This window comes from Zonotrichia leucophrys, chromosome 1A (assembly GCF_028769735.1).
Source record: "Zonotrichia leucophrys gambelii isolate GWCS_2022_RI chromosome 1A, RI_Zleu_2.0, whole genome shotgun sequence".
Taxonomy (NCBI): domain Eukaryota; kingdom Metazoa; phylum Chordata; class Aves; order Passeriformes; family Passerellidae; genus Zonotrichia; species Zonotrichia leucophrys.
Window position 1 is genome coordinate 26,334,390 of NC_088170.1, and position 16,256 is coordinate 26,350,645.

A 16,256-nucleotide genomic window follows, 5' to 3' on the forward strand; every position below is an offset into this window, starting at 1 on the left:
CTTTCAGCAGAGCTGTGCATCAAGTCTGTGAAGCATCATTCTTCCACCCCTGAAGTACCCAGTAACACTCCCCTCACTTTTATTGCTGACAAAGTAGGCAACACTTAGATTTAGGGTATATCAACAAGCAAAGCTTTATTGAATTGATGCTCAGTATTAAAAGTGTTACAGTGTGATACACAAGGCAAGAAAAAAAGCAGTGTGTGTGTTTGTTTTTAAAATCATTGGCTGAAGGTACACTACAGTAACTAGTATCTGTTTCACAGTAGTTAGTAACATTTGGAAAACTCTTGCTCCTTCTGGCAGGATCTCAGCAGAACTGGATGGCGTTTTTAGCCCCCTCACTGGGCATGAACGAGGGCACCTGCTCCCTGGCCATACCCAAATCCCTTGGGGCCAAAGTTCTTCGCATAACAACCTGTGAGAAAGATGAACACACAGCAGCTGAGTCTTCTAGCACGTTAATTAAGAACAGCACTGTCTGGGCTAAGCCTCTCAGTGGCTTCTCCTTAGTCACTAGAATATCCCCTTGGGAAGCAACACTTAGAAACATTTTGTTAAGCTGCATAACTAACAGGACTGAACTCAGTAGCCAAGACTGTTCCATCTGTGAGAGCAATTCACAGGTCCAGTCTGTGGCTTGGTATCTGTTAAGTCTTTGTTATCATCAAACCACTGTGTGGGATCAAGTTTATATGCACAACCACTCAAGAAGGCAGAGCACAATGCTTGCTGGCTTGTTTCCTTACTCTGATCAGGCACAGGGCAAGGCTGCTGCTGCATTTCTCAGTATGTGATGTTTTACTTGATGCAGATGTCAATCACATCAGCAGCTTCAGTAATATCCATTTCATTTTTCACTCTATTCCTATGACTTACAGAATGTTTCTTATATCAGCAAGACATTGACTATTTGTCCTTGTAAGGCATCTTGAACCATAAACAAATGCTCTTTGCTTCTTTTCTCACCTTTACAATAGATTTCTCCCTCTTTTTCAGTTAGGGTTGTAGATTCTAGGCTTTTTCCACACTTGGCACATCGGAAGCAGTTCTTGTGCCATGGCTAGAGAAAAAATAAAGACAGTAGTATTAATACACAGGATGCCCAAGTTGGTAAAAAACCACATTAACTGGAGATATCTGCATCACTATTGGTTAGAGACTGGTGCAATGAAAAGCAGCTGAAGTGCACCAGTAGCAGACGAGCATCTGCATTTCTGTGAGCAGCACAAAGCCCCGGATTCCACCCAACATTCTGCTCAGAGCAGCACTCTGAAAGTTTGGGCTTGCTGTGATCAATTCTGAGCAATCTTGACTCTCTGTAGCAAGTAAGCCAGACACCAGGCAGACTGATAGGCAGTTTAACATGGTATTTTCAGAGACCATCCCCCTTCAGATGAAACATTCTTTAGATGAAACATTCGGCCTCCTTCACAAGCTGCACACCTAAAGATTGTTTCCTCTTCTGGGTGAGGGGCTTCTGTACTTTTCTTCAAGTCTTAAACATGAGACAATATTAAATCTTCACCTCTAAGGTGGTCACTCATCACCCTGCATTTCAAGTGCTTTTTTTTCAATTAAGTTGATTGATTTGATTATTTCCAGTGCATAGAAATGCAGTTTTAAGGTAACTGCCCTGCAGTTGATTCCCTGCTGGGACTGACATAACACACCTTGCCCAATTTAAAGTCCACATAGCAGGTACAAAACGACACATGCAGTTCCTTACCTTGCCAGCTCCTATTACTTTCTCTGCTGCATAAACAGAATCACCACACCTGGAGCATTTCTCTGTCCCTCCAAACTTCTGAGCGAACTTGGAAGGGTTTGGATTTGTGGTGGGCCGGTGAGGAGAAGGAGTGCTGAAAGAAACAGGACATTTGTTTTCTCTGCTCTTACTAAAATGATCTCTTGCTCTGCTTAGCAACATGAGCAGACCAGCACATGGTACAGAATACAGTACTGCTGCAAAACTGGAGAAGTAAGTTACCAGAAAGGCTATCCAATTACACTTGGTAGAGAAAAAACCAAAGCCACAACAACAAGAAGAGAAAGGCCATGCTTTAAAGGATAAAAAGAAGGTACTGTAAAGGCTAATTTCTTCAGAGCCTTCCTTTTTTCACTTAACTAGAAGAACTGAACTCCATTAGAACACGGATTTTTCAGACAGTAAGCTACAAATAATTCTGTTAAGTTCCTGTCCACTGATTATAATCAGGAACCTGAATGGATCACTGAATCTGGCTACAGAGCATACATCATATAAACGTTAAGCAGTCATTTGGGAACTTGCATGAAGCACGTTGTGAGACATACCTCAGCTTCTTTCCACAGAAAAGCTGTGCTTTTCTGGCATTCCTAATGCTCTGCTTTACAGCAAGAACTTAATCAGATTAGGAATGTTTACTATTTAATGTGACTTTTGGTTTTGGCTATAATTAAGCACAAATGGTTCTTCATTTGCCAATTAAAAATTCATTCTGCTTGATTCTCAGTTGTCCAAATCCATCCCTGCAAGAATCTGTAGAACAGTAGAGCAATGTGAGACCCACATTCACCTCTGCGAGCTCATGCAATGCCATCAGCAGCTCCATAATCCAATCCCCTATGGCTCATTCATAAAATGAGTGTCCTTGCTTGCACTAACTCCTGCTTCTACTGTTCTGACTCACACAGTCACCAGTGGGAGCTTCATGCAATGCAGGTTCAATGCCCTGCATTCAACTAGACCGGGGTATTTTGCAGTGTTTCTATTCCCAACATGAACATAAACAAAATCCAGCCTGAAAGACTCCTCTGAAAATAGTACTGAAGGACAAGGGCCATGCACCCCCAAATCAGTTCACTCACCTCTCAGGCTTGATGCCTAGTCTCTCTCCCCTGTCCATGTTCAGCGTGCCTGCCCCTTGGCCATATCCATAACCTTTTGGGCCATACTTTTTCCCATAGCAAGATTTGCAGTAAACTTCAGCATCATGAATTGCTACAGTTGTGCTGTCCAAGTTTTTCCGGCAGACCACTGGAGGTAAAAAAACAAAACAATTAAACTGCCTTAAGGGACTATTTCCATCAGCACACATGGTAAGCCAAAAATCAAGTGAGAAGTGATGTTATGGTTTTCCCTGTCCAAAATTCTTCCCATTAGGCAGTGGGACCACGACAGATTAGAGGGAGCAAGTTGCTGTTTGAATTTGTGAATTATGCTTAGCCCCATAAAGGGCTCTATTCCCTCCCACCTCTTCATGACCGTGACATTTAAAGCCTGGAAACTTGCCGTGGTTTGATGAACGAGGCTGCTCAGAAACCCGGAGAGGGCAGTCAGCAGTTTCCCTTAACAGATGCCATACAGCATGAAGCCAAAGTCTATCAGTACAGAAGAGCCCCTCCTCTGCCCTTTTGGCCAGGGTGGGGCTGGGAAAAAACCGGAATCTTCAAGGTTTCCCACCTCCCTCACCCCCCCAGTACTGCTTCAGGGCAGAGCTGGGGCTGGTTCTCAGCTGACACAGGAGGGGCTGTGCTTTTCTGGCATTCCTACATTGTCCTCCAGCACAATGCAAGCCCTCTACTCAAGGTTACAGTAGAAAGGAGAACTATTTCCTTCCTAAATCTCCTTTTGTATGCCAACTGCCATGCCCTTTCCATCTGCAACAGCATTATGCCCATGAAAAAGAATTTGGGGGAGAAAAAAAGAAACACTCTCAATGAATTTTTTGTTTAAAGATTTTAATGTCTGCAAAACACTGGGTGACTTTTGAGTATGGCAATCATTAGCTCTAAGGTTCTTTTTATATAATATCCAATAAGTAAATCAATTAATGCATGTTTGTTAAGCCTATGGACTTTAACCCCAACAGAAGTATGCACTAAGGAAAACCATGTATTCAGACACACTAGAGCCATTGTTTGACCGCAAGTTCCAGGTTTCTTTTAATAGTAACTCCCATAAAAGGCTGAAAATGAGGCAGCCGAGGCATCTAATCTTTGTTTTTTGTGACCACTGTAGAGCTCAAGGAAAGGAGTGTAGGTGTTCCGAGCTCTCAATGCCAGCACAGCACACCAAGGCTAGGCAGCAGACTTAACAGCAAACTTGTTTGAGAGGCCCAAGGTAACTGCAGCCAATATAAGAAGGCTACACCCTAGTTCTACCCATATGTATTAATCACCAACAAGTGGGGAAAAGCAGTACCTCATGTTTGCAATAAGGTAAAATTCTCTGATTCAGACAGAGAGGCTGTCTGCTCGCAAAGTAGGAGCCTCCAATTCACAGAGACCCTTTGTTCCCCTCATCTAAGCAGAGGTATTTTCAGCACAGAAAGCGATTTTCAATGCCTCACTAGGCTTGTTGGTTGGACTGGAAAATAATGCTTTGGACTCCTTTCATCTGAAATAAACCACAGGCCTCTGTGCCAAGAAAGTTTAGGCTTTTGGCTGTGCTAAAGCATCAACAACTCTGCTGTGCTCGAGCGCATTGCTGTCCTGGTCTGCACAGGACCCCAGGGCAGCAGTTTGATAACTGTTCCTGCAGCCTCTGCCAGCCCCAGGACCACGGGGAGAAGCCCAGCTGAGCTCAGATCAGCGCAAACAAGGCTCTGCCACTGGCCTTCCTCCTCTGCATGAGCAACACTTAAGCCAGGTTTCCAGCCTCAGGATCCCTTAGACTCCTGAGGAAATTTGTACTCCTGGCAAGAGTACAAATGGATGTGCTCTGCTCTGAGACATGACAAAACCTCTGACTGAGAGGTGAGCTCTCCCCTCAGGACTGCCAAGCCCAGGAAGCACATGGAGAAGCAGGAATCATGACAGACAAACTCACCTCTGGCCAGTGCCCCTCCCAGTGTCAGGGACACATCCTGTGGACCAGCCCCCTGCTGCTGTGACTCCCCCAGCTATGGCAGGAGATATTTTGGAGGAGAATACTTACTGCAGAGGAAGCAGCAGCGGTGGAAGCTCCTCCCGTCGCACTGCACCTCCTCAGCATGGTAGACGGTGCGGCCACAGGCTCCGCATTTGTTGCCACCTCCCCAGTTCGGCATGCTGGTTCTGTGTGCCCAGCCAGGCAGGAGGGGAGGAGGGTATTGTTAAATGCACATTAACAATTAAGACTCATTGTTAAATGCAGTGTTCTCCATCACCCTGGCCCCAGGACAGCCCTGGCTTACAGGCTCCTTTAAACCAGATCTGTGAAGTTTGGGTGGCATCAGAGCACAACTCTGTAATTTCATCAACCGTTTAAAAACATGACCCTCCACTGCGTGAGAAGATTTTGGGACCAGTTCAATTTCCCAGCTCTTCAGATGCCAGACCAGACTTAAAGGCTTAGGCAGGCTCTCTACGGCTATTTGTAAAAGCAGACGAACTGGCAAGGGGAACAGAGACCACTGCTGCTGAACAGCAAGAAAAACAGAGACACAGCCTTCACGAGCCATGTCCTCTGTCCCTGCCCGGGGATTTTGAAAGTTATATAAATTGGATACGCACAAATTACAGTTTCATGCAAAAGAGCTTTACTGTACCTGGAACGAATGCCCCCAGATGGATATAATTTCAGTTTCTATGCTTCACTAATGCTAGGCCTCTTGTCTGATAGAAGCAAACCAGTTATGCCAACAATGGCATTTTGTTTTACTGCAGGGCCTGTCATTTGGGATGTGGAACAAGCCAAAGTTCACTTCACCGGAAAACCACTTATTAGGGTTGTAGGAACATTCTGAACTCCTTTGAGATCACACCTGCACTTCAAAGAAGTTTAAGGGGGATTATTTTCCAGGGACTCCACCCCTGTTACATGAACTGCACCTTTACCAGGCCGGTATATCAACCAAACCCAACTGGTCAAGTAGCCACAGCTGATTTAAAAGGAAGTGAAACCCCCTCTCATGCATTACTTGCAATGGACACTCAGAAAACTCTGGGGACAGGCATCTCACCCACTGTGTCAGCCTGTAGCCTTGGGAACAGTCTCTTACATTAAGCCAGAAGCAGTAGCTGTCCCATCTCAAGCTGATCTGCTCCCTCCTGAACACCCCTGCACTCTCTGGCACCACCATCAGCGGTTCCCCCCCAGCTCCTCCCATTTGCTGTCTGGGGTTAAAGCTCCAAAGCAGATCCCTGCCCATCACCCTTGAGATCTGTGGGGCTTTCCTCCCGCCACCAGTGCTGCTACCGTGAGCTAACACAGCTGTGTTTGCTGAAGGCTCAGCTCAGCAGCACCACCTCCCACCAGCACAGAGGCCAGCAGCAGCCGGACAGGGCTACTGCCTCCAGGAGCTTAACTCAGCAGAGCTGCTCAGCACTCATCACCCCAGTGCTCCTTACTGATCCTCATTTCACACACGGCTTTTGGACAAGGACCATGGTTTGCCCACTGGAAGGTGCCCAAAGGCACCTCCTGCCTTCCTCCCCCACCAGCAAGAGCATTGCCTCCCTTCAGAGTTCCCACAGCAGGACATAGTCAGCCATCAGGGAGGGAGGCTGGGAAGGAATTTCTTGGGAGCTTCTGACTTTTCTCTGCAAAACTCTCCCTCAGTTTTGCAAAACCCGCCCTGAGAGGCTCTCCTAGGCCTGACAAGGAGAAGATACACACAACATCATCCCCACACAAAGCCCAGAGCATGCTGCCTTCAGCTAACTCTGCGCTCATGCTTCTGAGCCAGGAGCAGAGGACTACCAATCTCCAGTTGCCTCTCTTGTCAACAGAGAGGAGCTGGGAGTGCCACCCCAGGGAGCCAGAGAGGAGCACTTTGCTTGAAGAGCTTTTTCCCAAAGGGTGGGACAGGCCTCAGCGCAGAGCGACTTGTACCCCAGGCAAGGTAGAGCAGGCTCCCAAATCACAACTGAGAGCAGCAGTTTTGGCTAAACCTGAATTATGTGACCCATCTTGCCTGGTGAAACAAGCCTCCCACCCCAGCAGCATGAGCAGCAGCAGTTCAGCAGTGCAAGGTAGGACGTGTGGTTCCCAAGTAAGACATGCTGCCAGGTAGCTGCTACAAGACCTTTGTCCAAGACAGGCAGACAGCCATTCACAGCATGTGGGAAAATGAGATTAGTTTATTAACCTAAATTGGGGCACCTTAGGTACATTCCTAAGCAACCGCTTAGGAACCTTGCTTGGAGTGGCTGAGCAGTGCCATTTGCACACTGACACCAATTACTGAGAAAGCCCTTTGTTTAATACTTCCATGGGATTAGCATCATTACTGCTCCATGGTTTAGCACTAATACCCTGACCTAGCTCATAAAATTAGTTTTATGACATTTCCCACTTTGCTTTTGTCATTCTTGGCACAACTGTACAGTCTAAAAATCAAGATTCCATTTCTTTTATCCAAGTGCTTGGCTGTGCTACTGCACAGCAGCTGACATCAATCAGAGCAAAGAGCGTCCTTAGCTAAAGAGAATATAGGCTGCACAACACTCTGGAAAAGGAATGTACAGACAGGGGGGGAAAAAGAAAAGGAGAAAAGATTCCTTTCCACTTTGTTTGCTTTCCAAAATGTAAATGGTATTTGGTACAAGAACTACTTCTGTCTTTTCCTCTCATCACCACCATCCTCATGTTCTACTGCGCATTTTCATAAGCCTGCATTACCTTAATCGTTTTGTTAGCAGACAATAATTCAGTTTCCATGCACACCACTACAGCTGAGGACCTGAATCAGGTTTCCCCAGCTTTGCCCCATATTTCACATGAAATGTTGGGCAAGACAGGGTGCAGCTCCACCCTTTCTTCCCCGAGAGAGACAGAATACTAGACGACCCGACAACCATTAGCTAACTCAAAACTTCTGATAAGGGCTTTGGGAATTCATTAAATGAAAAATAAAAAGAAATTGAAGTGGGTAGGTCAAGGTAACCATATTCTCTTCCAGGGAAAGTATTTCCATTTATCCTCCCCATGATGTTCCTATGACGCTTGCGTGGGAAGAACGGCAATATTTCCTCAGTTACTCAACAGCAGGAGCTGCCTCCTGGCAGCAGTGCTCAGGAGGCGCCTCGGGGGCGAGGGCTGGTGCCCAGCAGCAGCTGTGCCCGGGACAGCGCACCGCTCCTCACAGCTGTGCCCGGGATATCGCACCGCTCCTCACAGCGGTGCCCCGGGATATCGCACCGCTCCTCACAGCGGTGCCCCGGGACAGCGCACCGCTCCTCACAGCGGTGCCCGGATACGCACGCTCTCAGCGGTGCCGGATATCGCACGCTCCTCCAGCGGGCCGGGATATCGCACCGCTCCTCACAGCGGTGCCCCGGGATATCGCACCGCTCCTCACAGCGGTGCCCCGGGACAGCGCACCGCTCCTCACAGCGGTGCCCGGAGCCTGCTGCTGCCCAGGGCTCCCTGCCGAGTGCCGCGGGGAGCGGGCTCAGACCGCCAGCCCTGCTCCCTCGGGATCTCTGGCTTGTTCCTGCAGGCCTCCGGGGAGCTCAAAAGCAGCAATCAAACATCGAGGTGATCTCACTGCCAACACCAATAATTCTGGCTGTCTGCTGCGGCTTGATAGCAGCTGCTCGTACCCAGCACGCCTCCACGGGACAAACCGCGCCAGCCGCCAAGTCCTTTCTGACCCGTTTGCTAACAGCGGCTCAGATTCAAGAGACCTAAGCCAGCCGCAAGACAGACACACAAGAATTCCAGGCTATCCGGTTATCCTAGACGGCTTTGTCGGGGAAGCCCGGTGCGTGGCAGCTCCATCATTAGAGCAGCGGAGCGGGTGAGCATCGCCCCCGCCACCTCCCCGGCCCCGGCTCGCCATGTGCCGCTTGCCACCCCCGAGCCCTGCCAGAGTCCGCTCCGGCCCCGCTGCCCCGGCACTCACCTCGGCTCGGCGCGTCTCAGCCCGGCGCGGCCCCGCGGCGCCTTAAAGCGCCGGGGCGGAGCCAGAGGGGCCGGGCCCCGCTGCCCGCGCTGGGCCGGCCGGGCCGAGGGACGCGGGGCCCGGCCCTGCCGGGGCCGCCCCGGGGGCAGCGGGACATGGCCCAGCTGCAGCCTCGGACCGCAGCGCCCCGGCTTGCGGTTTCACCCACTTTTAGGGTTTTGCTTGACCTACTTGCCGGCTCCGTGATGGAGTTTCCCCAGAGCACAGGGAAAGGATGCTGGGGTCGGGAAAGCGGTTTCCCAGGACATGAGGAGCGGGCGCAGGCAGGAGCCTGTGCCCGGCTCGTGGGAGCCTCGGGGACTCGGCACCGCAGCTCCCGCTGAACCACTGCTCCAGTGGGGACTGATGAGGAGGGGCCACAATATTTTCACAAGAGGCCGGCAATTAGCGCTGTCTACAGCATGCTGGAGAAAACTGCCCGAGGCTTCAGCTGCTTTCTGTAAGCGTCCCGGTTTCCCAGGGCTGTTGCACACTGACTCTGTCGGTTTCAGGATTATGCGCAGGGCTCCCTATGCCTAGCGGGAGATGTGGGTTTATCCCCTGCTCGTTATTAACCCAATACCAAGTCACCTACTCGTTGCCCACAGGAATGCCAGGCAGCACGGGAGCGACCTTTTCACACGCACCAGGGATGGAGCCCCAGGAATGAGGCCCGGCGAGCTTGGCGGAGGCAGCACGCAGGAGCCCTCCTGCACAAGCGCTGTGCATTGAGGTGGGCTGTGTCCTCGCTGGGGTGAGAGAGATCCCACCGAGCTGCGGGCACAGACACTGGGTGATGTGTCGCTGGGCCCAAACTGCCTGTACTGTGAGGTGACTGAAAATTACCTCCACCCCACGTCAGAGAGTACAAGGGTTACTCTTCCCCGCCTTAAAATGTACTTTCCATGTACTGCAGCCTGCATGCTGGCAGCTGCAACTTGCTGAGATGTTTTGCTTTCCATTTTTTAATTTTCTTTTTTTTTATTTGTAAAGAATCTTGAGTGACCAGACTGTGCATGATTTATGTGCATCTCGGAGTCCTGCTCCATAAGCAAAGCCAGTATCTGTTCCTGTGGAACAAGCTGGTGTTGTGAGCAAGACCAAGAGTCTGACCTCAAGCATCACAGCAAAAACTTTATGCTAAGCTTTGAGGGCAGTGAGCACTAGGAGAAGCAGAAGTGTTAGCAACTGTTGTTTCTTTAATTGGAGGTTGCATGAAGGGAGCAGATCTCTCAGAGTCGATGAGAGGCTGTGAGTCAGAGCAGGCTGACTCCATTTGTTGCAACAGAGCCTGTGCTCTCTTGTCCAACTTGTCCTGCTCCCAGCCCTGCTGGAGCTGCGTGTGATGATGCTGAGTTACTTACCATGTCTCCTCGGGTAGCCTCCAGAGCTAATAGATTTTGTCTTTTGATAATATTTCCTACACACTACAAAAAATAAACAGCAGAGATCCCAATGGAGAGAAAGAAACTTTGCAGACCTAGCAAGGTCTGACCATGCTCAAAGAAAGGAAATTCTCACTGTGACTAAGGGGCCATGCTGGTACGAAATAAAACACTCTTCAGTGTTGAGGCACTGCTGAGTGAGCTAGAAGACAGTCTGGCACCCAGTATTTCATTTTCTCATGTTTAGTATTTAGTCAGTTTGTCAGAAACAGAGTAACCATGAGGGTCAGACATAAGTATATCAAGTATGTCCATTACTATAGGAACAATATTAAGCATACATTACTGCAACACTTGGGAATAATACCTTGGAATGAAGAAAAACAAATGAAAGAATGGAAAATGTTACCACATACTTAATTTTTATTAATATGGACTATTTTTATTAATATGGACTATTTTTATCAATAAATTTTATAAATTTAAGTATGCATAGGTATATTTGTTATCTATAAATACACAGTTATTTTATTTATGAGCATACTTATTCTATCTCCTCTGCAGGTGTCTTTGTTTCTTTCCTGAGAGCATAGTTCAGAATTTATTTAAGATAAAGCCTGGATCCAGCCCTGCTGCATTCCTCCTTGCTGTCCTGCGCTCCTTCAACCTGTCATCCCGAACATGCCTGCCATTGCCCAAACAGCCCCACTGCCCCCTCCACCTTCCTCAGCATCCTCCTGACCCGATCCTAGCCTTCCCTGTGCTCCTGCCTAACTAACACCTGCTGTAAGCTACTCTTTCTGACTCACCCAAAATTTCAGACGATGCCTCTACGCACTGACTTGGGGAGAAATTTCCACCTAGCCACCATGGCAGCCTGACTTCTGCAGTCTGCCAGCTTTTTGTCTGGCTTTTGCCATTTTGAGCTCAGCAGGTTATAATTAGGGCAGTTTATTGCTGAAAAGCAGTGTTCAAGTGTATTAAGAGCTCCTGTTCCTTTCCCCTGCAAATTCGGCAGCTCAGGGGGCTGGGGAGGTTGGGTGTGTGTGTGTTTCCTCTCTCTTCTTCTGCTTCCTTAGCCATGGGAAAGCCCACAGGCTCCACACAAAACTCGTTCTCCCTTTGTAGAGGGATAGAATGTAAGAGAAAAGTGCAGAAAGCAGTCTCACACCTGAGGAGTTGCAGCTGTGCTAATCAGCAAAGATTAGGAACAGGCCTGCCCTTAATAGGCCACATCTCTGTCCAATAAGAAGCGTGTACAAAAGAGTGGGTTAGCTGGGAGAGGTGTGAGTTGGAGTTTGTTTGCAGTGACGAAGGAGTCAGTGCTGTGAGGAGCTGCCTATGAGAACTCACCAAGAAGGTATGGGACTTTCACAATAGGATGACAGCATCCTTTCACATGTAAAATTCACCTGAAACATGTCTGTCACCTCAGAACAAATTTCTCAAGGTTTTAGCCATGCCATAATTTTATGTGAGGGCTGTTTTCCATGTTTTGAAAAGCTGAGTAAATCATCAGCTTGTTTGACCTAGTTACTTCTCAAAAGACTTGGCACACATTACTCAGGGCTTTTGCACCTGCTAAGTACCTTCCACTCACCTGGGATTATCTTATCCTCGTTTGATCTGGTGAGCATGGACCCATGGCTGCTTATGGCAGAGTCCCTCTGCTTTGCTGGTAACCTTTGCTATCGTTTTCTGAAAGTTTATTCTCGTTAGTCTAGATTTTACTTTGCAGAGGGTATATCCATTTTCTGACACTGTTTTTTTTTTCAGAACTAGTTTTATCCAAATGCTGTTACTAGTGACTGAAAATCTTAAGTATATTCTCATAAGAGCCTGATTTTAGCTATTTTGCCTATTAGGAAAGCTATTTTGAAGCTAGCATAGAGTTTATTGTTTACCAGCCTGGGAGGTCAGACACTGGTCAGTGCTTCCCATGGTTCCTTGGTTAATTTCTCACTGGCCATCCTCCAAACTTGCCCCTAGTAAAAGGGACCTTCAAGTGCAATATCAGCAAGTGAAAAATTAATTTGTGCCTAGCATTACCCAGACTTGTCCTATCACAGAGGGAACTATGTGTTTAGCTAATTTCCTTGTCTAAGCATCCATGCATTTCAGCAGTGTTATACATTTATTCTACTATAAATATGATAATGATATATTTGTGAAGTTTGCACAAATTTATGAAAGTACAACAGGCGATTCTAGTGTTTATCGGATCTGTGATTTTTGGTTTTTAATTGTGTCTTCAAGACCAACAGATATGGAAAACATTCTCAGTATGAGAAGACTGTGCTTTCTAAGTTTATTGATTTCTTTATTATTGGTTATATATTTATTTATTTTGCTATAGAGGCTCCAGGCAGAAATGGAGGCAGTTTCAGAGCTGCCTACTGTTACAAGTGAGTGTTGGCAGGATTTTAAGGAGATTGAGCAGCGGGTTTGACTCAGAGGCTCTCAGATTCCTCTCCAGTTCAGTGAAGATTTTGGGACCCAGTGTGTTCCTGGGCCCCCAGGGAGATGGATCATTCATTCTGAGGGTCTTGCCTGCAACACTTCAGGCTGATGTGGGACTTATCTAAATGGAACACATGGTTTGCATCTAATCCTAAATACATTTAGTGAGGTAAAGCACGGTGTAGGCTGCCAGTGATGAAATTATCAGATCACAGCACTGTAAAAACCCAGCAAAACATTGAAGTTCTAAGGGTTTGAACAGAGGTTTCTGAAAAGTCTGGGGAAACATGAGCTCTATTTTAGATGCCAGCTCAGCAGAATATGACTACCTGGACTAGTAATGATGTCACCTCCCTGGCAGGAGGCATAATCTAGGCTGAAAGTATTGATTTCTTCAATAAAGCTCAATTTTTTTTTTTCACTGTATGCTCACAAGGCCAGATTATCCCTTGTGCTGTCCTCTGGAAAAACCTGCAGGCAAGAGCTTCAGTAATCTCAACCATGTACAAGTTCTGTTGCTGACTGACAGGATATCATTAGCAGAGGACAGAATTTGAGGACCCACACAGCTTGTTCCAATAATACTGTTACTGATTTTGAGGAGGGCAGGGAAGTGTATTTAATACTAGATATTAGGCAAAGAGGGGATAGCCAGGTGAAACTCTCTGACTCTGCTGTTTTCAGAAAGCTTCCCAGCTCCATCAGGCTGCTGAGGGAGCTACCTGGATAGCAGATAGCAGTTTCTCCAAATACATAATGTCAAAAAGTGCTGGTTGGGCTTAAAAAAAGAGTTCATGTGATCTTTTTTCCCCCTGCATTGTCCCCTTTCCTGGTAACTCTTAGGACTCTAAACCCTTTTGCACCATACCAGCACCTCTGCATGCAGCTTCTTGTCCTGATAAGAGCAGGAAGCTCAAAGCCTGTTGTGCCAGGGAGTTTCATCACCTGTGAGCAACCTTCCTCGGAGCCTCTGGCAGTCTTGTGCCAGAGCCCTGCTGAGCATTGTGAGAAAGAAGAGGGCGGACAGTTTCCAGCTTGCATTGTGTTGCCATTACGTGAATTTTCCAGTGTCCTTACATCAAAGGAAAAGCATTTCATTCTCCACAGAAACAGCTAGGGGGTGGTCAGCAGTAAACCCAGCAACGTGCTGATGCTTGTTCCAACCATTGCTGCTAAAGCTGTCCCTGCCCCTGGCAGCACAACACACTAAGATGCAATGATGCTTTACCTTTCCCAGGCTGGGAACATCAGATGTAGAGAAAGGAAAGGGAAAATTTGGCAGAAAAGCTATCCCCTTGCAGGAGAGTAAGCTATTGTGTGGTGGGGCTGATAGTTTCTAGTGTGTCTCTGTGCAGCCAGGAGTGCTTTAATTGCTCTGACTCTTTGCAGAGGGGCTTGGTGGGCTTTTGTTCTAATCTGAACAAAACATGAGCATCAGACTCCTTTTTTACTGACTGTAATGCCAGTGACAAGCACGTGTCATTTGGGAGTGTATGACCATGCTGTGAAGCCTGCCTTTCTCCAGCAGTAGAAAAGTAAAGGGTAGGTAAACCTTGTCTCACATTGAACCTCCTGGAGGAGAAAGACAGGACTCCCCATAAATATCATTGTGCTTCATTAACAGCCACTGAAGGGGAGCAGGACTCTAAGAGTGCCTCAGTGGCACTGCTCACCACCTTAGTGGTCCTTCTAAGGCTGGGTGTGTCTGCAGCAGCAAGAGGCAGCCATAAGGTACAGCCCCCCTCTGATCCCTTTGCCTGAAAACGGAGCACCTGAAGCAGGCTCGCTCTAAAACAGCAAGGGTGTTCTGGCTGCAGGCAGCTTGCCAAGGGAGACCTGTGCCTGAGAGCTATTCCCAACCTGCACAGCTCCTGGTTTGGTGCCTAGCAGCTGTGAGTCTGAACCTCTGTGGTGAACCAGCAGCAGCGCTGCATTTGGGTGATGACTTTCTCCAGTGGATACCAGCTACAGGTGAGGCTGCATTAGCTCCTGCCATGAAAGTGAGCTTCCATTAAGCTCTTGATGGACACATTTCTGTCTCTGACATATCCCTGGTGTGCAGGGCCCATGGCAGCAGCTGTGTGGCTGTCTTGGTTTAAAAGATCTGCCAAGGAAGATGGATAACTTTCTGGAATGGAAAGACACCCCCTCCCTCCAAATTATTGTGACTGCATGACACAACAGTAATACCTCACATCTGCATTTTGGAGCTGAACCACTCACTTCAGTGCCATCTGAGGAGGAAGGAATACTTTGTCAGTTCAATCAATCAGCTAATCTGGTTATTAATTAATTTAGTTATCATCACTGGCTGGAAAATTTTAATTACCTCTATCACTAAATAATATTTGAACCAGTAAAAACAGGCAATAATAGCACCATAGAAATGCTGATTTGCAAAGGATTCAGCAGGGAGAGGCTAAGTGCTTGGAGATGTGTTTGTGATTGTATGAATGTAAAAGCCATTGCAGTGCACGGTGAGCACCCGATGCGAGCTGCCCTGCAGAAACTGCTCATTTGGGATGCTGCTTTCCCCCACCAGCAGTTATATCCATCACCCAGCACTGACACTGGAACTCCCCGTGTCCCTTGGCCCCAATGCTCATTCCTACTCCCATTCCGGCCCGTTATTTACCCCTCTTATTGGCCACAGCATGAATCAGAGTGCTCAGCAATCCCCAGTTAAAACCGACTGTGCAAAAATCCCACCTAGTGGCAATGCTGCATCATCAGGAACAAATCACTGCGAGGCACTCTGTTCCTCTGTGGTTTCTTGGGAGAGCAATTTACAGCCCCTTCCACACACAGCGAGTGAAAACAACTGTGCTTGGGAAGAGCACTTTGGCCAGCTCTTGCACATCACGCAGCCTTGGCAGCGATCCCTCTTTTCTTGGCACAAACACAGAAGCTCTCGGAGGCTGGGGGTGTCAGAACCTCGTCTGCACGGCGCCGATGGTCAGCTTTCAGTGCTTGGCTCACTCATTATTGTTAATGCTGCGTTCAAACTATGACAACCACTGTCACATAATGCGTGGTCTGCGACAGCCACACATCCTCCTGCTATGGTAGACCAGTGCCTGTAAAGTACAGATCTCTTTTGCTGAGAAATGTGGGCATAAAAAAGCAATGAAAGAGCTGAATGGATTCCTATTGGAATTTTATCACTTGGAAAGAAGATCCAGCATCAACAACAGTGAAATTCCATGGTCAGGAAAAAGCCCAAACAATTTCCAATATTTTCCTTAATTGGATTACAAATGCCACCTTTGGAATACATTTTGAAATCAATTATTCTTTTCTCTTTGTTGTGCTGTCAGTTTGTTTTTTACACTTCATTAGGCAAGGGAATGAAATGAGGCTGTTGTGTTTCGTATTGATTCTGCTTTGTGTTTGAAGTCAGTTTATCTTCCTAGATTTTAGGCCACAGTAAACAATTTTCTTTTCTAGCACAGATGAGATAGCTATCTGCACAAACTTTAAAAATAAGGGAATTGCTATTGTCTACCACAGAGTAATTTTTGGTCTTCCTCGAAGTCTATGTTCTTCCATACACTTAATT

At 47.4% G+C, this 16,256-nt stretch overlaps 1 protein-coding gene and 1 long non-coding RNA gene across 3 annotated transcripts; one reads left to right on the forward strand and one right to left on the reverse strand.

Moving 5' to 3' along the window:
• Positions 1–109: 109 nt before the first annotated feature.
• On the reverse strand, positions 110–8,873 carry CSRP2 (cysteine and glycine rich protein 2). Its single transcript, XM_064701979.1, has 6 exons — positions 8,814–8,873; positions 4,922–5,040; positions 2,851–3,019; positions 1,730–1,862; positions 970–1,063; positions 110–418 (listed from the first exon to the last, which is right to left on the reverse strand). Exons 2-6 carry the CDS (start codon positions 5,031–5,033, stop codon positions 342–344), a joined length of 585 nt encoding a protein of 194 aa, XP_064558049.1. The 5' UTR covers positions 5,034–5,040; positions 8,814–8,873; the 3' UTR covers positions 110–341.
• Positions 8,874–11,511: 2,638 nt separating this feature from the next.
• LOC135457077 (uncharacterized) lies at positions 11,512–15,985 on the forward strand. Of its 2 annotated transcripts, XR_010442654.1 has the most exons (5): positions 11,512–11,597; positions 14,087–14,239; positions 14,322–14,428; positions 14,566–14,668; positions 14,760–15,985. It is a non-coding gene; the product is annotated as an uncharacterized LOC135457077 (long non-coding RNA). The 2 variants fall into 2 exon arrangements; XR_010442653.1 differs by having other exon boundaries at positions 14,566–15,985.
• The last annotated feature ends 271 nt before the right edge of the window (positions 15,986–16,256 follow it).